Source organism: Strigops habroptila, chromosome 20 (genome assembly GCF_004027225.2).
Source record: "Strigops habroptila isolate Jane chromosome 20, bStrHab1.2.pri, whole genome shotgun sequence".
NCBI lineage: Eukaryota > Metazoa > Chordata > Aves > Psittaciformes > Psittacidae > Strigops > Strigops habroptila.
In genome coordinates, this window is record NC_044296.2 from 2715296 (window position 1) to 2735159 (window position 19864).

Consider the following 19864-nt stretch of genomic DNA (forward strand, 5'->3'; position numbering starts at 1 on the left):
CTGCTTTGAAGAAATGTTAGATCATCTCTGACTTGCATGAGATCTTGGGAGCCTGTCTACTAGGACAAAGTATGTTAGTTATAGAGTATTGTAAACTTGGTAAGTGTTTCAACATGAGAAGTTCAGCAGCAGTAAATGTGGAACTGTTTTCAACTTCATTATTCCTAGATAATGACACAAACTGAACTCAGAAAGGCCCCTTCTGGCTCGAATTTCCGCATGAGCTTGTGTTAGTAAATCCACTTGCTTAAATGGGATGATCTGTAGATGTGCATTGGGATTTATTCTTATTTTTAAAAATTTCCTTTTCACTTTTTACCCAAGACAAAGGAATCTGCTGATTAAGCAGCTTTGGACATTTATGGGGCGTTTTCATGAAGACCTATAGGACAAGGGATTTCTCCGTGTGTTCTGCTAGCACTGAAACTGTCCAATACCATCATTGAAGAATGTAACTTCTTCAGAGAAAACGGTTATGCCAGAATAAGCATGAATTCACTTTTCCGGTATAATGTGCTTATGTTGATAAAGCAAATTCTTACTATACAGGAACACAGTTTACTGGGAGAGCTGGATCAGCCCAAGGGGCTTCCACTGTGATAATTCTGTGTGTAGCGAAATGTGAAGATTTCTAGGGGATGTTTATGGATGAGCCACTGTCTTGGGGTATTTTTATACTTCACAGATAAGAAATGAAAAGAAAGAGAAGTCCTCTCTTGTCTGCTTTTTCTTCTAGATGTGCGCTGAGTCAGGAGCGGAGTTTAGCTCAGTTGCTCCCCTCTTTTCTAGGCCAAGATTTCTTGTTAGAATTACTTGCCTGACATTCTGAACTTCAGTTGGGTGAGTTTATTGGTGCTGTTGGTCTCTGTTGGCTTTGGGCTGTCCCAGCCTATGTCCTGAGTGAACACCAGAGGCTGGAGCAAGCACAGCCCCAGATGCGTTCTGCGTGGCTTGCGATGGGTGGCATCAGCATGTTGGTATGAAACAGGACCAAGGTAACAGCCAGCTTCTTGCATTCAATCCCAAGTGTCCTGACTACTTTTATGTTGGCTGTTTTCTCCTTTTGGATATAGTAACTGCAATGTTTTGGTTTTCTGGTCTAGTGGAAGGTGTTGGACCCCCTGTGGCAGGGCGTTGGAACCGGATGAGCTTTAAGGTCCTTTCCAACCCAAACTAGGCTGGGATTCTTTGATTCTTTGATTAGTCTCTCGTGTGACTCCTCGATACAGGGATTTTGCATTCTGAAAATAAAAGCTGTTCCTAATAGATTCCTTCCCACCTTTAATATGGCAGGCTTCAGAAATGTTTGCTTTTCTATCCCTCTCAGTCATGAGATTTTTAATCAGTTATCTAAAGGGCTGTGTTTCTCAGATTGAGAACTTCTAGAAGACTGGCTGATCCCAAGTATATAAACTGATTATACAAGGAGAAATCTGTTGCAAATATGAAAGCTGTGATACTGATGGAAAAGGCTTCAATTTGACTTTTATCATGTCCTCGTATGTCTTGAGGAGACAGATACTCCCAGCTGTTTTCTGTCACCAGCTCTGGAGTCCTCAGTACAGGAAGAACATGGACCTGTTGGAGCGGGTCCAGAGAAGGGCCACAAAAATGATATGATGGATGGAGCACCTCTCCTGTGAGGAAAGGCTGGAGAATTGGGGTTGCTCAGCCTGGAGAAGAGAAGACTCCAGGGACACTTTATTGCAGCCTTTCAGTTCTTAAAAGGAACCTGTGAGAAAGATGGGGAGAGACTTTCTAGCAGGCCTGTTGTGATAGGATGAGGGGTGATGGTTTTAAACTGAAAGAGGGAGATTCAGGCTGGATGTGAGGAAGAAATTCTTTACAATGAGGGTGGTAAAACACTGGCACAGGTTGCCCAGAGAGGTGGTGGATGCACCATCCCTGGAGACATTCAAGGCCAGGCTGGATGTGGTTCTGGGCAAACTGATCTAATTGAAGATGTCCCTGCTCATTGCAGGGGGGTTGGACTAGATGAGCTTTGAAGGTTCCTTCCAACCCAAACTATTGTATGATTCTATCTATCCATTAGTGTTTCTCTTTTCCATTCCTTTTCTTCCCCTGCTTTCTGTTGCCTGTTTCACCCTTTCCTATAGAATTCTCCCCAGTAACTCTGTAGAAATGACATTTCTGCAGCAGAAAACAAGGGAAGTTATTTGAGAATGATTGAGCCTTTACACTTCTAGCTCTGGAAGGTCCTTAGATACTGGATTCTAATTAGAAGGTCAAAGCCACTACAAGAAACAAGTGTCTTAAGTACAACCTCAGCTTTGTGCAGATGGACTCTGGTAACTGAGGCTTCACAGGCTGGATACAAGAATACATACAAGAACTCCTGTAACTTCCATTTTTTTTGTGGTATGGTGCATATCTTACATGCAGCTCCCAGGGCTTCATTAGCATGAGTTGGGAATGGCTTGTGCTAAACTTATTGTGCTTCTGTTGCTGCTGAGTAAACTCCCAAATGAAGGTCAACAAACATCTGTGCCTCACAGTCTAGTGTATACTTGTAATGCACAAGTTTGAATGTGACTTGTGCACGTGTGTTTTGGGTTTTAGGTCATGAAAAGGGCTGCATTATTCTGCATATTCGGGCCTCCTTTGTGTGTGTTAATGTGTGCTGTGAGGGTGTTTCTTCCTACACTGATATCCACTCCTACTATTCATTTGATGCTTTATTTTAGAAAGCCATTTGCTGTGCTAGAATCTTAGTGCCCATATGGAGATGGGAGCACGTACCAGATGCTAGGGCCATGAAATCAGCTGTTCTTTGTGGAACTTGCAGTCAAGTACCTATTGCATACTAAGGGTATCATCTACACGATTTGTGATTTCAGAAAGTGACAAAGAAATACGTAGAATGACAGTTCCTTCATGTAAATCTTCTGCTAGTCCATAGGAACTTGAGGAATGTATTTCATTAGGCCTTACATTTTTGTGAGAGGGTTTGTTTGATGGGTTTAATGGCCTGGGTGGCAATCAGAGCCTCCTTTGCTAGTATGCTCACCACCTGTATTCTTAAAAGGATTGTGATTCCTGTAATGTTGGGATAAACAGCACACCTGACGTCTCTTTGAAAACATCTTTTCTTTCTATTTCAGGACAAACACCATGATGCTGCTCACGAAATTATTGAGACAATTCGGTAAGTGTTCAAGGCAGATGTGGCTACAACCCTTCCCTCTGTCTCACTGCATCCCAGTGACTGCGTGTCTTGAGACAAGATATAAAGGAAGGCAGCAGTTATAATTGTAAATTAGCAGCTCCAAATTACTTTCTGAGCTGAATTAATATTGTTGCAATGCAAATCTCCCTGTCAAGTGGACTTTGTTTTAACTTGCCATATTCTATTCTCTTTTGAACAGGATTAAAAATGAGTAGTGATATTCAGCTTTGGTGCTTGTGGCAGTCTGTACTTGATCTTGAGAAAAGCAAGGTTAAGAAAACATCATTGGCATGATGTGTTAAGTTCTGGTCTTGCATATCCTCCTCCCAAGCCTCTCCCTCTCCCCTTGTTGCTGTGATGTCTCAGCATTGAGGAATTTGCATTATTTGGGAATGATGTCCTCTTCATTCTGCTGGTAGAGTTGGACCAGTGTGGGGAAAATGGGAGGATAAAGGTGAAAGACTAATATGAAGAGTAGGAAGTCTGAGCATTTCCCAGCACAGGCAGTGGTTCTGCCATGGCTTGCTGTTACTTCAGCAGGATAAGGAGGTGACTTGCTGTAGAAGACCTTTTATTAAATGCTAACACAAATCCCTCAAACACCTGAGAGATGTTGTCCACATTAGATTGTTTAAAAGCTGTTCTTGTTAACTGTTTTAGATCTTTACCATACAGGCTTCCCTTGTCTGAGGCTGTATCTACAGCAGGTTTTAGTGGCTGGATGGTGCAGGTACAGATAAGGTACAAAGAATGGTATTTTATCTGCAGAGCCACCAAGTTTGAAGTTTGGTCAGTCACATATGGCCTAGGGAAAGGTAGTGAGCCTTGTTTGCTCCTAGCACGAGTGTGAGAGCAAAGTGCTTGTGTGGTAGTGTTGATAATGTCACTTATACACACAAAATCAGTGTTTTTCCATGATCTGTGGTGGGAGAGGATGCGTAATGGGACTAGAGCTGAGAATTTTTCTTCTAAAGGAATTTGTTTTTCTAACTACAAAACCTTGACACAAGATGCATTGCCACTGCTACTTCCCGTTCCCTCGTACTGGTGTTGATCAGATTCTGTGCCTTGGGAACTTGTGGCATCATTTATCAGGGTGGTTATTGAGAAGACCCTTTCTGAAGGGATTTAAGACAAGATTCTGTTTGTGATTCTTCCTCCATTCTAAGAGTGAAGATCATTTCTGCAAGGTGCCATTGTCAGTGGTGCTGAAAGTGATTGCTGGAGTCATCGGTGGTTGTGCTTCCTGTGCTACAGTAGCTGGAGGCGAGGGGAACACGGTGTGTTAGAAAGCAGTTGGGCCAAAGGAACGTTTCACAACCGTGTTTTAAGCCTGATTGCAGTGCACGCTGTGTTAGAGGGCTTTCGTGCTGCCTTTGCCTGCCTTGTGCAAAGTAACTGCCATGTGGTTATGAAAGCGGTGGGTAAAAGAATGCAAAGAGGTATTTGCATTTATCTCTTCAAGCCAGTGGTAGGTGATGGGCTGTTGACTGCCCATTCCTGTAATTCAAGAGAAAAAAAACTTGCGGAGATCAAAGCCCTAACGTTTTTTTAGGAAGATCATAGAATCCTAGAGTACCAGGTTTGAAGGGACCTCAAGGATCCTCTGGTCCAACCTTTCTTGGCCAAACATGACCTGGGCTAGATGTCCCAGCACCTTGTCCAGCTGAATCTTAAATGCGTCCAACACTGGGGCATCCGCCACTTCCCTGGGAGATTATTCCAGTGGCTGGTTGTTCTCACTGGAGGTGGGAGATGTTAGTCAGAAGCCAGCCACAGATGTAAAGTTCTGGTTTTTACTCACCTATATGTTTATTTGATAATGTCAGTCAGCCAGTCTTCTGTGAGATGCCATTGTCAGATGCATTGCAAGTGGATGTGCACTATCCATTTCTAATGGCAACTCCGTACAGGGCTTTACACACTTGGTGTGTCAAAGGGATTTTTTAATCAAATTAACGTCTGAAAATCTGTTTTGGGTTGGGTTATTTAGGGTGTAAAAGTGGTTTAGAGCACTACACGGAGGAGAATAGCCTTACAATGACTGTTGGCATTCTTTTGGGGTGCTGCAGGGAGCATCTTCTCCAAATTCAGCTTTGTAAAAGCTTGTTCCAGCATCAGCATTCTTCTGCATTATGTTTTATGTTAGATTAGCATCAGCCATGCCTTTCAGTATTTTGACATGCATTTACTACATTTATCACCTTGTTTTGGAGTTGTGCCATTTCAAGAGCTTTATACTGGTGCCAATGTCTATGGGCACGTTACTGTTTATTCAACACAAATGCAAACTCCTGCAGCTTTCTGATCAGCAGGCTGTGATGTCTGCCTTACTCCTGACAATAGTGTGGTCTTTCAGCTCTGCTGCAATATTCTGTCTTAACATATAGCAATGCCAGTCTGGAATTGAGGCAGACTGCCTGGCTATACTTCATTGGAGATGTTGTTATTTCTTTTCTCATTTCAGGTGGGTCTGTGAAGAAATCCCAGATCTCAAGCTTGCTATGGAAAACTATGTTTTAATTGACTATGATACAAAAAGGTGAGAGGAATATTTTTTTTTTCCCACCAGGAGGACAGGTCAGCATGGTTTATAATGCATCATTTTGTAACTGGTTATTCTTAGACACTATGAACTGCAGTTTTCTTTCAGAACTGGCTTCAGACTCTGCAGAGTTATTTTGGTAGGAAATGTGTAACAGCAATATTGGCAAAGGCTGTTGGATTAAGGACATAATTGGAAACTCCACACAGTAGAGAGTTGAGCTCTGGTGTACGTTGGAATTACTCACTCAGAAACAATGATCGGTATCTGCGCTGTTGGACTGTGTCCAGTGTTAGGAATCTGAATGGCACTGAGGTTTCTACTTTTGTAGTAACTCAGAATTCCTGTTTAGAAAATGGCACTGTCAGTCAGCGTCGTGCCTGTGGGAGGATAACCTTCCCCATCCCTCCTCTGGACTCAGTGCAGCGGGATGCTGTTTGGGTGAGGGGCTAAATTAAAAAGCAAACTATTCATACTGGTCTTCGGACATTGAGAAGTGATTTTAAGATGCTTGTAGTTACACTTCAATACCTACTTCACAAACAGCTGAAAATGAATGTAAAGTATGTGGCATTTGCCTTGAGGCTGGAAGGGGCAGAGTCTGACCTGAGGTATATCTGTGGAGAGGTCTGAGATTCTGTGTGTTGACTTGGCTGTACTGAGACTGCAGAAAGAGATGACCCTCAAGCTGCAGCTTACAAAAACCTCCTTCATGTTTTCATGGGAAAGACTGAATTTCTTCAAGTCCACAGCATGACTGAACTTACAGAATGAGGTTTACAGATGAAACTGCATCGCTGTCATTAATCACTGGCTCTTGCTCTGAGCACCAGACTTGTATCATGACCTGTTTAATGTATTGCTTCCTCCTCTCTTAATTATATTTTAATTGTTTCATTGTAAGACTTGTTAGTCCCTCTCTTCCTCCTGAAAAATTCAAAAGGAGAAATCGGGGTCAAGCATCCCTTGTCATCAAATCCATTGATTGGGATTTGTGGATTACTCACAGTGACTGCAATGCTGTAACTTCTGTAGTTCTGGCGTCCTCACTGGGCATGTTTAATTAGGTAGCACCAGTGTAGTTGGCAACAGTGGAAGAGAAACCCATCTGTTCCCAGAAGTCACACCCTGCTCACCTTTCTGCAGCTTTTCAAGGAAGTCATAAACCTGTAACTTGGTAAATGGCTTTAGTCTTTTTACTTCCTTTGAAAAAAATCATCAGAAAAATTACTCGTAGCAGATAAACTGCCACATGGATGCGAATGAAATGCACGTGCTGTGCAGACAAAAACCCATTTCAGCCTCTTGCTTTGTCTTAACATGGAAATAAGCAGGGGCAGTTGAAAGCTTGAAGTGGAAGTCAGCAGTTCTCCTCGTAGAGGAGTGTAACAGTAATGAGGATCACAAGAGACTGAAGAGCCACTTCCTTGAGATGTCCCCTGGCCCCCTGCCCCTTTCTGGATTTGGGGATGGCCATGATTTAATTATCTTCCTCCTGTAACTCCTTGTATTGTTTTTTTGCTGCCGCTTTGTGGGTCTGATTACTTAACAGATGATGTTCCTAGTAATATCTTTTCTTCCCTGGCCTGAGATGAATTTATTTAATCCTCTCAGCTTCTGTCATTAAGGCATCTGCCTGAATTGACTGTAATCCCAAGCAGCCTGTGAAGCAATCAGCATGCTTTCCTGATGGGTGACATTTTAGATTGTGCCCTGGGTCTGTCTGCAGCTTCAGTTCCAGAGTTAATTTCTAGGACTGGTTATCCCGGAGAGACGATGGAACAAAGGAGAAGAATTTACAGGTGTCTTAAGATTCTGTGCAGCTGAGAGTATGGAAAAGAAATAATGGTCTGTGAGGATACAAAACTTTCTAATTAATCATACTCGGAGTTCAGTTTTTTTCCCATTAATTAAGGAAACTAATATGAATTTATCCTGTTCTCCTGGACTACTGGGGAATTTTTTTTAAAGGAAACTGTATACAAAGTCCTAAAGCTGTGTATGTAATTGCACCTTCTGCAAGAGACAAACCCTAAATAACCACCTGCTTACAGCTCTGTTTTTAACTGACCCTATGTTCTTTCTCCCCCGGTAGCTTTGAGAGCATGCAGAGGCTTTGTGACAAGTACAACCGAGCCATCGATAGTATTCACCAGTTGGTATGTATTTACTTTTGTTACACACCATCACGTTTATCCAGCTGGTTGGAATTCACATGCAGTGAATAATACCCAGAAAGCAGTGACTTAGCGCTGGATTGTGTGTGTTAGTCAGTTGCAACATCAGTATTCAGCACTTCCATTCTTTTGGGGGCTTAGTAAGTCTGGTATTAAACCTTATTTTCTTGATCACACCTGGGCATTTGAGCAGTTAGTGCTGGAGGGGTATTCTTATAGGAAGAAAAGAAAAAAATAACAATTTTCCCCCCCAGAGTGCAGATTTTAAGCTATTGCTCCTTAGTGCTTGCTTCCAGCACCATTATTTTGAACTTTGAAGTAGCAGTTACCTTCAGGGGGAACAAAAGCTTTCTCTGCATTTGATGTCTAGATGTTTCACAGGAATTTATCATATAGATTTTCTTTTACACGGGGAAATCAGTGCCTTATAGGTACTTCAATTAGCCATGTGAACTCTCTTGTGTACTGTGGATGTGGTCAATGGCTTAGGAATTTCCTTGCTTGCCACTCAGTTCAGCTACTCTGTTCTATGGGATCACTGGCCAAACTAGAATGTACTCTCTTTTCAGACCAATTTAATAAGCTTTTAGGTTTTCTTACTCCTATAAAAGGTTGAACTGGAGGAAGCAAAACACGAGCAGTGAATGAATGTTACTATTCTGTTTGATTTTTGGAAACATATGTGGCTTTATTTCTCTGCTGTGCTTGTGGGAATTATTTGAAGTGTGCAGTATTATGGGTACAAGACTTTTTTAGCCAGGCTTTCCTTTGCTTTGTGGGCCTACAACTACCTAAAATTTCTGCTTGTTTGGATTCAGCGCCTTCATGTGTATAATGCTTAGTAGCTAAAAATTGGAAGCTATTCAGCATTTGCAATTGCTGACTGAAATCACAAACCCGATGGGTTTCATTTTGGCTTTGCCATCTGAATGTCAAGCAGGGGAGTGTTTAGGTGGGATCCTGGAGTTGTCCCTTTTTTGTTTGTTTTTCCTTAGCAAAGGGATAATTTTAAAAACAACTTTTATGGTTAGGACAGGGGTTTTTCTGGCAAAGAAAGGAAGCTTGATTTCCATCTCTTTCCTGCCACTCCCTGTTTGAGTACATAGATCCCTCCCATCCTACAGTTCCTGAAAGAAGCAGAAACTGTTCTTACGTGGACAGTGCAGTCAACATCAGTTCAGTGGTGGTCAGTACATAAAGAGATGAGTGAACAAACTTTTACACCTACTCTAGCTATAGTCGGTATTAAGCTTTACATTACACTGCCTATTGATTTTTATATCTCTTTAATTTCTCCTTTCCCACCAATTTCCAGCAGGTATATTTAAAATCACCTACTATTTGAGGTGAGCCAAAGTACAGAGCAGTCTGCATTGTGTGATTTCTTTAGTGGTGTTCACTGGTTTTGTCTTTGCAGAGCACCTGCAGACCAGCTTGTGAGGGAGGGAATGGGAGGGAATTGTAGAATCATAGAATGGTTTGGGTGGAACCGTCAAAGCTCATCTAGTCCAAACCCCTGCAATGAGCAGGGACATCTCCAAGTAGATCAGGTTGCCCAAAACCACATCCAGCCTGGCCTTGGATGTCTCCAGGGATGGTGCATCCACCACCTCTCTGGGCAACCTGTGCCAGTGTTTTACCACCCTCATTGTAAAGAATTTCTTCCTCACACCCAGCCTGAATCTCCCTCTTTCAGTTTAAAACCATCACCCCTTGTCCTGTCGCGACAGGCCCTGCTAAAAAGTCTTTCCTCAGCCTCTATTCTGCATTATGCCAGTGCAGCCTTGTTGTGGTGATGTTTCCTTGTCCTCACCTTGTGTTCATATCTTCTTCCTGCTCTTTCCCTTTAGTGGAAGGGAACCACCCAACCGATGAAACTGAACACTCGTCCCTCCAACGGGCTCCTCCGGCACATCCTGCAGCAGGTTTATAACCACTCGGTGACTGATCCTGAGAAACTGAACAATTATGAGCCTTTTTCCCCAGAGGTTTACGGAGAAACTTCCTTTGACTTAGTGGCCCAAATGATAGATGAAATAAAAATGACAGAGGATGATTTGTTTGTTGACTTGGGCAGTGGTAAGTGACCAACAACTGAAGTGGTTTTTCTTTTTCTCTTTTGCTTACTGTTTTTTCCTTTTTTTTTTTTTAAAGAAAAAAAAGATGAAATTCATCTTTGGAAAGTAAACCAGGACTAAGGATTGTGTTACAGGATAAGCACCTTTTCTAGATAATCCCCAATGATGCTCCTGCTTTTTATGACAGGATTAAGTAGACCAAATAGACATCCCAGGCACTCTTCCCTGTAGCGATAGGGAAATGTGGGCCTGCCAATGCAAGAAACCCTTGTTACAGAAAACTCTTGGTTTCTGCTGCTATTGGCAGATACACAATATTAAAAATGATGCTTGAAAGATAATAGCAGTTCCATTTCTAAGGATCCATCTCTTTTCACGTTATGCCTTTCATATCTGAAAATGGGACTTCTTGACCCTTCCCATGCCAGTGTGAAACTCTTGGTGTAGAATCTGAAAATGAGGTGGTTTTTTTCCCTCTGATGTACTTTTCAGTGTGTGAAAAGCCTTTATAGTTGGCTTTAACAGCTGCCTTGTGAGACCCCACAAGATCTAGCTTACTGTCTCCAACTGCATCTTGTGAGCAGGTTAGTGTTTTAAAAGGAAATAGATACTTCAGTTGGTAGAGAAACCAGATATGACTCAAACACATGTGGAAGAGTTATACTGAGTAATATGATGATGTTGTTCGTTGCTAAAATCTGGTTCAGAGCAGGAAAGGAGTAATAAGAATTTCCCCTTTCACTGGATGGGTTGTAAAGTTTTAAATGAAGTATGTTTTGGTTTTGTTGCTGGTATGATACAGGGCTTTGGGGAAAAATATTTTAAAATACATCCAGTTGTTTAAAACCAAATATATTTTACATACAGCAGGACTGCCATTCCCCCCTAAAACTGAATACATCTCCAGTCAGAGATCTTCAGTAACTTTTCTCATTTTATTTTTTTTTTACCCTCTACTTCCTCCCTCAGTGGGACTTAGGTCTGAAATTTCCTGTTTCAGTGACTTATGTCCAGATGAGACATTTAGAAAGGCATCAGGCCTGACAAATTATTTTCCATCTGGAAGAAAATGTAGATGCTCACAATTGTTTGTTCAGGAAGGTTAAAGAAGATCGTATCTGAAGTCCTGTAGTGCTGTTGATTAACAAGCTCAAATGTTAGATGCTTTTACCTGCTATCATCAGAAATAAAATCAAGTATTTATTGCAAACCTCCCTACTGTCATCTTGGAGGTTGAGCAACCGTATAAAAATTCACAGTCTAAAAAGCCTGTATGAAAGGAATGGTTTAAATTCAGAAGCCTTGGGCTTACAATGTTTGGGTTAAATTAAAGCCCAGAGAAATAGTTGTTGAGTTTGTACTGAAGGAGTGAACTTCCTGTAAATTGTGATCTATGCAGCACTGAGTGCAGTGTAAATGAAAACACTGTCATAGCATATTATTTCTATCAGTAAATTTAATGCCATTCCAATAACTCCATGTGTGCAGCAGTGGCTGAACCGCAGGGCTAAACCCTGCCAGGATGCTGTGGCTGTGCTTGTTAGTGTTGTGGGTGATGCCAGGAGGAACTCCTGGAGGTATGGATCATCATTAGGCAAACTGAAATAACAATCGAGTTGAGCTCTTGTAAAAAGAGAAGCCAAAGAAAGAGAAGATTAATAACTTCTTGACCAAAACCAGGGCACTTCTCATGCTGTATCATGTGATGTCTAAAGATGCAGCATGTTCTTGATCCTCCCTTTAGTCTTTGTCCTCCTTGCTCTTTGTAAATAAGAAACAGTGAAACAGTTCTGCCTCAGATCTTTTGATTGCTCATGTTCTCCCCCCTGCAGAAATGTGCACATCTATATTTGCATGTGAATCAAATCTGCATGCATATGCAAAATGGGAATTGGCAAAAAAAACCAACCCAAAAACCACCAGAAACCCCCATCATCAAACCTCCCTGTCAGCACTACAGTTCTCATTGTGCCAGACAACATTATAGTGGTAATGGTTTACATGCAGGAGTTCCACCCATTCCATTACCAGTGCCACTTCCTGCCTGGATGGACACCAGCAGTCTGTTTCCACGCAACTGGGCCATCCTCTTCGGCTCACTCTCCTTTCCCATGTGGTCATCTGCAGAATGATGGAGTGTACTGGTGAGACAAGAACAGGGGTTGTGTGTTAGTCAGAGACAAAAAGGGATGCATCAGCCTACTATTGATGAATACTGGATGGTTTAAGAATGAAAATCTTAAGTGACTGCTTTAACAGATGTGGAGTGACATTGCTCTAGTGTGTGCAAAATGTGGGTCACTTGTACAAGTCATACTTAGTCTTGCCAGTGTAGTGGTTGCTCCTGAAATTTTGAGTGTGGAACCCTATAATATTTTCTAAAGTAGTATTCTACAGTAGCTCAGACATAAAAATGCTTTACATGTAGCAGACTTTGAGCTGCATTTCATGGTGAAACTGAGTATAAATATTGCTAGACTTGACAAACCCTTTTAACCAATCTTTAGTGGCATAGGTACATGAGCAACAAGTATTTGCTTTGGGTTTATCCAGCTGCTTGTTCAATTACTTAATTAAATGGTGAATTACAGTGTAAAACCTGTAGATTTGGTAAAATGCGTATCAAATTTGTGGACAAAACCTATGTGAATTTGTAAAACTGAGCCTGTAATAGTTAATAAAACTAGTCATTCATAATTATGCAGACAGTGCTGTAAATGCTGTAGCCTGATGCTGTTATCACAAGAAGTACTCAATATATTGAAAAACGTAAACCTCAGAGCTACAATACTAGAAATTCCTTTCTGTAAGAGCAGTGTAATTGCTCTGATTGCTTTCTAGTTAGAATTTAAACCCTTTTTACTGAAAACCAGCTTCTTAGTATTTCACATCTTGTAGGGAAGTAGGACTGGCTTTTATAATGGATGGTGCCTCGAATCTGCTTTTCACTTGAGAGTTCAGTTCATGTGGGAACTGAGACACAACTGGGATCTGAAATCGCACCCTGAAGTCCAGTCCCACATAACCTGCTTTTTTTCCTGTTGCCTTTTCCAGTAAAAGCTCTCCCTCCCCTTGCAGTGGTTTTCTACTGAAACTTGTTCTCAGGTTTGGTGTGGTTTTTCCCTGCAGGTGTGGGTCAGGTGGTGCTTCAAGTGGCTGCAGCCACCAACTGCAAACATCACTACGGTGTGGAGAAAGCTGATATTCCAGCCAAATATGCTGAGGTGAGGTTGTTTTTGAAGTGAGTTGTGTGTATATGTCTCATTTGAAGGCTCACTCAGTGGTTCTGGATTACTTTTAAGTGCTGTGCAGGAAGAAAAGCAGAGTTTCATTCCTAGTTTATTTTGCTTCTTGGATCCAGGAGCTGTTCAAAAGGAAGTGCAGTGTAAGCTTAATATAAACCTGCACTCATTTTGTGTCTGAAGTGACTCTAACAGAGGGCTTCCAGAGACCACAGCATTAAGCAAATCTAGGAATGAATTCACCCAACAAATAGTTCTTAAAGGTTTTAAAGGCTGTGTTTCTGCTTACAACAGTGATGCCCCTTTTTTCTTTGGTGTCCTAAAGCCAAAGCTCAGCTTAGTTATTAAACTGTTGTAGGCAATTGCTGAGACCTCTGGTTACAGGATATCTGGTTAATAACTGCTCAGTAGGCCCCAAAATAAAGTCTTACTATAAGAAAACCAGAATGTTTAGTCAGACAAACAGTTTTCTTCACACTTCTTCTAATTCTGTGCCAATGGGGGGGACACCAAGATAATCAGTTCCAAGGCAAACCTGGAAGACAAATGAGCTACAAGCAAACAGTAAAGGTTAGTCATGCCTTACCATAAGAAGTTTACTTTCTTCAGTAGACTGAACAGAAACATATGCCTCCGTATTGTTAAAACAAGCTGACTCAGTCTGTACAGGCTAGAAAATTATACCTTCTGAAGGGAGGGGAAAAGAAAGAAATCCTTGATCCCCTTTTTCAGTGGTGTAGGCAAAAATGCATGAACACAGTGGTAAAGAGGATCAGACAAGGATCTAAAACTCCATTTTGTTTGCCCTGCAACGATCCAGTGGAAATTTCCAACTGGAGCACTGCATAAGCGTCCTGGTTTCATTAGGGAGTCACTTGCAAGGCCTGGACTCCTGTCCGTGTTTAATAGTAAATGTAAAGATTAGTGTTAAAGAGGGAAAGTTAAATCCTCACTTGCACTAATACCCCTTTATGTCATTGTGCAAAAAAGGCTTTAAGTGAAAATGGGTAGCGAGCAAAAAAACTGCCCACAAATTGAGTGTTAAGAGTGTTAACTCCTGGAGTACCTTCAGCTTCAGAAGTATACCAGGATTTCATAAGATTATGGGATGAACAAAATACTCTGCGTTATTCTGGTTACAGACACTGTCCTGTCAGATTTAACAACTGCACAGCTGCTGCAGTGTCAGAACGTGTGAAGCTGCCTGTGTTCAGCTCATCTGCCTTGTGCTGTGTGTCACGCACCAGTTTTCCTCCCCACCTCTGACAAACATTTGTGGAGGGGATTGGATTAAGTTTCTAGTTAAGATTGGCTGAGAGGCCGCACATCTCTGGTTACAATGCTAATGAATGCAGATGACTTTGAAAAGCTTCAGCTACAGAGAAAGTGTGTTATGGATTTGTTTTAGTGAAGTTGTCTTAAATAACCCAGTAAAATGTAAGCTCATACAGCATATGAAAATATGGAAGATTTCTCTGATTCATCCTGCTAAGCTTTGGAGTGTTTTTGAAACATAAAGAATCTTAAAACACAGCTGTCAACACTGGTTTATTGGCCTGCTGATGGAGGTCTCCACCATCTCCAAGGTGCAAAGCCAGAATTCCTGCTCTGCTTCTCTCCCTTACCTCCTTTCCCTGCTATCTCCAGATTTGGGCCCTTCTATCTGTGGAGTCAAATCCTAAAAATCCAGAGGTTTTTCAGTCTTCCAGGATACTTGAGTTTCATTTTCAAATGTGTTGTATAGGTGGAGCTGGACCCTCAGTGCCACTCTAAAGCAAAGACTGTGTAGTGTCACTTTATAGGGAATGGGACGACATTTTGTAAATGTGAAGATGCACTGAGCTATCTTGATGTCTGGGGTTTTTGGTTCCTTTCTCCTGTATTTGGGCAATGGAAAACTGGTGCCAGCTACCTGGCTGGGTAGTAGCAGTCTTCCATCCTCTGCAGCCTTTCTCTGTTTAGATGTAGTTTCATAGAGAATCCCAGGCTGGTTTGGGTTGGAAGGGCCCTTAAAGCTCATCTAGTTCCAGCCCCCTGCCACAGGGACACCTTCCACTAGAGCAGGTTGCTCCAAGCCCCTGTGTCCAACCTGGCCTTGAACACTGCCAGGGATGGGGCAGCCACAGCTTCTCTGGGCACCCTGTGCCAGCGCCTCAGCACCCTCACAGGGAAGAACTTCTGCCTCAGAGCTCATCTCAATCTCCCCTCTGTCAGGTTAAAGCCATTCCCCCTTGTCCAAAGCCCCTCTCTGGGTTTCTTGTAGCCCCTTTAGGCACCGTAAGCTGCTTGTAGTTTGAAGCATTCTTCCTGGTTGCTCCAGCAAGTGTAGTGCTCCTTCCGTTTGCTGTTGCAATGCTTTGCATGCTGGTTTCTGCTTTCTCATTCACCCCAACAAACCTGTCTTTATCCTGTTTGTTCCTTCGCTATCTGGACTTAGGCTGGGCTGCATTCAGTGCCTCCTACTCGCTGTGGATTATGTACCACAACATGGGAGCTACTTAAGGTTGGGCCATTTTTAATGCTGAGCAGTGTTAACTCAGTTTGCCTTGTTTTTAACGTGTAACTTTGATGAAAAGGGGGGAGAGAAGATGCCAGCTTTGACTTGGCCCTGATGAAGCAAAGGTTTTGAGGAAAATATACTACAGTAGTTGTCTGACTGCCTATCCTTTGAGTGTTAATGGCAAAAAAACCCCAAACCAACCAAAGTAAAAGTCTTGAGGGTTTATGAACACTGTCAGAGCTGCATCTCCTTTTACTGTGATGTGAATGGTAACACGAGATGTCCTAATAGGTGGTTTTGTTTTTCCTTCCTCTTCTAGACGATGGACAGAGAGTTCAGAAAGTGGATGAAATGGTATGGGAAAAAACATGCAGAATACACAGTGAGTGAAATTCAGCTGAAAAACTTTGTGATCCATGCTGATGTACAGAATTTGTAAAGTCCTCTTCAGCCTTTCACCAGCCAGGCAGCAGTATGAGTCAGATCTGCTTCCTGGCTTTTATCTTGACCCTCAGGCTGGTGTTCTGCAAGACACCCTCCCAGGCCCCTCTCTTTGTCTTGCCTGACATGTGGTATGGTGTGATTGGGAACACATTCAGGTCTTCTCAGAAGCTCTTGGAAGATTTATTATTCTAAAACGTTATCGTTTTAACTGGGGCTGCCATGTGTCTTTGGTTTGTATTAAATATCCTTTCACTTCCCCTCCCTGCTCTCCCCATGGTGTGGAGGTTCTGCTGGGCAGACTATTGAAAGTGGCAGCTCCTCCTTGGCTTTCTGAGATCTCCTGCTAGAAACAAAAGGGGAAGATGTGGTCACCTGGTGGTGGAGGGGATGGGGAGGGCAGCGTTTTCAGTCTTGGGGAGCATGGGGTTGAGTTCTGGATGAATCCCAGCACCCTGAGATTAGAGCAGAGAACTCCAGGACCAGTTACAGATAGATGGTTTGCAAATGGGGATAAGGGATGGGTTGTGGGATCTGGAGGGATGAAGGGTGGTTGATTCTGATCTGGAAAGGGTGGGAGTTGGGTGCTCTGAAGGTGGGGCTAGAGCAGGGAGGAGTAAATGGTTCATCACAGGGCATCTCTCTAGTTGGGGCTGGGGACACATGCTGAAATAGCTTTCCTCTTCCTCCAAATGTTACTTAATCTCTGTGGATGTGTTTTCTACACCGTAATGATAGTGTGAAGCATGTGCAGAGCTTTGTGTCATTCCTTCCCCTTTTCCTTTTCTCCCCCTTCTTAAATGTCATTAAGAAAATCTGCTCCCTAGTTAATCATTTCCCAATGAGGAAATTGTACGTAGTCATAGTACAATAGGAACCCACTTCCCAGTAGTCAAGGAAGAGGCTGGATGGATCAGGGTTGTTCCTTAATTGCCCGGAGAAGTTGGGTCACTCTTTCCTGCTCTGAGTTGCAGCTAGCAATGAGTACTGCAGCTCAAGTGTGAGCAAGTGCTTGGGGAACTGCTGCTTCATTTTCCTTTTATACAGAGCCATTACTGCTCTGTTACCGGGATGGTTTGAACCACATGGCGTTTCAGCAGTGTGGGATCAAATGGCCAGCCTTTATTTCCCAGTTTTCTGTGTCTGCTGGGATCCCTGGTGCTCTTTAGAGGGCTTATCTTGTAAGGAAGGTTGCTACGACTCTCCCATCAGGAAGCAGGCTGGAGAAGGTGATGGTGCCACCTGCCTCTCTGCACTTTCTTCCTGAAATGCCTTTACTGGAGAGCGTGATTCTCTTCAGAGGGATGCTGGGCCTGCTGTGGGACTAGTTTGTAGCAGGATTGATATTGGGCTGCTAACTCTTTCCTGCTGTGGAAACACTGTGAGTGCTTTACTTTTCATGAAGTGGCCATATGGCATTTTTCCATTGTGTCACCCAGCTGGCATTACATGAAAGGAATTATTCCTGAAGATACTCAGCTTATGAGCTGTGTAATTTAAAGAGTAGGATAGGAACTTGGACTAAAATATTGAAAGCATATTGATTGCCGTAGGCAGCGAGCATTTCCATATTGTGCATTCCAAGTGACAGAGTCTGGTACTATAGTGAAACAAAGCTATTTATTTTTTGCTAGGTTCTTTGGCTTTTATAATTCTGTTTTCTGAAAAGGGTTTAGACTAAAATTTCTGTTTTCTGCTTTTCTGGGAAGAGTTGAACCCTTGGAGCACTTCTTGTTTTAAGGAAAGTTGTTTCCAGCACCATGTTGTAGTGATGCTTGAAATAGGTCTTGGTTTCTCACATGTAGACACACAGGGCAGATTTTACTTAGTTTTTATTGATTCATCAAACATCCAAGGCTTTTGCCAAGCAGTTTATTTTCTTCAGTAACTCTTCAGACAACATCTTCTATGTGTGACTATGGTTAAACAGAGAGCAAACATCTCATAATGCAGCTAGGAGACACTGGAAGGCACGGAATTGAAAACTTGATGTCTTCATCTTTCTGGAAAACAACTTTGTTCCTTCATAATGCTTAGTGAGGTCCCAAAATTCCAAATGTTGAAGACCAAATAAGCACAAATTGAGATAGTCTGTCACCAGAAGAGCTTAACTTGTGAATTCCACTCCAATGTTTTAGGCAGCCAAAGAATCATAGAATGATTTGGGTTGGAAGGGATCTTACGATCATCTAGTTCCAACCCCCTGCCATGGGCAGGGACACCACACACTAAACCATGTCACCCAAGACTCCGTCCAACCTGGCCTTGAACACTGCCACGAATGGAGCATTTATCACTTCTTTGGGCAATCCGAATGAAGTGTTGGAGGAGGAAAGCTTGGCAGATGTTCTGTGGCAAGAAGTCTTAGAACCCACCTGCAGCTTTGACTGAGTAATGAGGATGGTGGTTTTGACTTCAGCATGTAACAGCTGCCTTGCTGGAAAAGTTGTGGTATGTAAGGCAGCAATAAATCCTGCTTTGGGTTGGGTTTTTTTTTAACAGCCAAGAGCCTTGTACAGTTACAGGTTTCCAATACAAACGGATTTTTGACTTCTCACAGAAAAGGGACCAGCTGCTTGTCTAAAGTCTTGTCTTTCAGCTGGCACTGTTTTGGTGAGGCAGCAGTTGGTTGCCCTTACCAGCTCTGCAACCATCAGATTCACTTCCTTGCCTTCCCTACCAGAATATGCTGGAAGTTCTGAGCTTGGACATGTGAATTCTGATGAGCAAGGTCCAGTGACAACATTTAAAATAAACCCTCCAGGTGCATTTCCATTCTACTTTGTCCACAGTCATAAAAAAACACTCTCTTTTGGGAAGTGGTTCCATACAAAATATGCACTGTCACATACATGCAGATGTCTTCAGTAAAACAAATCATCACTGAGAGTCACTTTCAAATGATAACTGCACGTTAAACTTCTCCAGTAGCTTCTAGCAGAGTGTCCCTACGCAGCTTGGATTCCTGAGGCTTCTGCAGAGCTACAGCTGCTGGTGAGGGGTCATCATGGCAGCTTTGGAGTGAGAAGATCTATTTGGGGCATGACAGGAGTGTGAGGAAGGTTGCTCATCATACGTTGGCCTGTGAGTCTCCTGACCTCCAGCTATTGGAGGTAACCGTATCTCATAATCCTGTTAAATGAACTGAGTTTCATTTTAAACGATGAGCTGTTGAGTCTCATGATTCTAATTGGAAAAAACCCCAAACCAGGAGAGTAATGCTCTCTGATAAGAATCTTTCTCAGGTTTTATATTCAATGATAATGTTTCAACTTGCTGTAAATATTTACATCCCTGTGCTATGGTCATGTGGTTGTTGATGTCTAATTCCTGATGGGTTAGGGATAATCATATTCTTTGCTAGTCTTCTGCATTCAGAGGGAATGCAGTATACTTCTAGGGCTTTTTCCATCATCATCATCATCATCTGCTTCAGCTTTTTGGACTAGAATGTTCCACTTCCAGCACACGTCACTTTATTTCAACTCCTTTTACCTTTTTGTCTCTCTTCCCATGGAACTGAGAAGTTTCCAAGATTAGCCTTACCCCATACTTTTCAAGAAAACTGTTGTCTGAAGGAAACAGGAGACTTCTCAAAGGTTATTAGACCTACATGATTAGAGAGGCTTTCTTGGGGAATTGCTGCACATGTGTAGTCATCCAATTATAAAGCGGTATCACAATTAAGAGGCAG

The 19864-nt window shown here is 42.4% G+C and overlaps 1 protein-coding gene across 11 annotated transcripts in view; it reads left to right on the plus strand.

Moving 5' to 3' along the window:
• Positions 1–19864, plus strand: part of DOT1L (DOT1 like histone lysine methyltransferase) — a 77639-nt gene that overhangs the window by 13845 nt on the left and 43930 nt on the right. For 8 of the 11 annotated variants that reach the window (XR_003994719.2, XR_003994718.1, XR_003994721.1 and 5 more), the window contains exons 2-7: positions 3123–3166; positions 5655–5729; positions 7828–7891; positions 9760–9988; positions 13117–13211; positions 16049–16111. Coding sequence is in view for 2 of the 11 variants with exons in the window: in XM_030509215.1 (XP_030365075.1) it covers positions 3123–3166; positions 5655–5729; positions 7828–7891; positions 9760–9988; positions 13117–13211; positions 16049–16111 (570 nt within the window). In the remaining 9 variants the exon portion in view is untranslated. Of the gene's footprint in view, positions 1–3122; positions 3167–5653; positions 5730–7827; positions 7892–9759; positions 9989–13116; positions 13212–16048; positions 16112–19864 lie in introns of those variants that run through there. The other 3 variants (XR_003994723.1, XR_003994726.1, XR_003994725.1) reach the window with 3 other exon arrangements.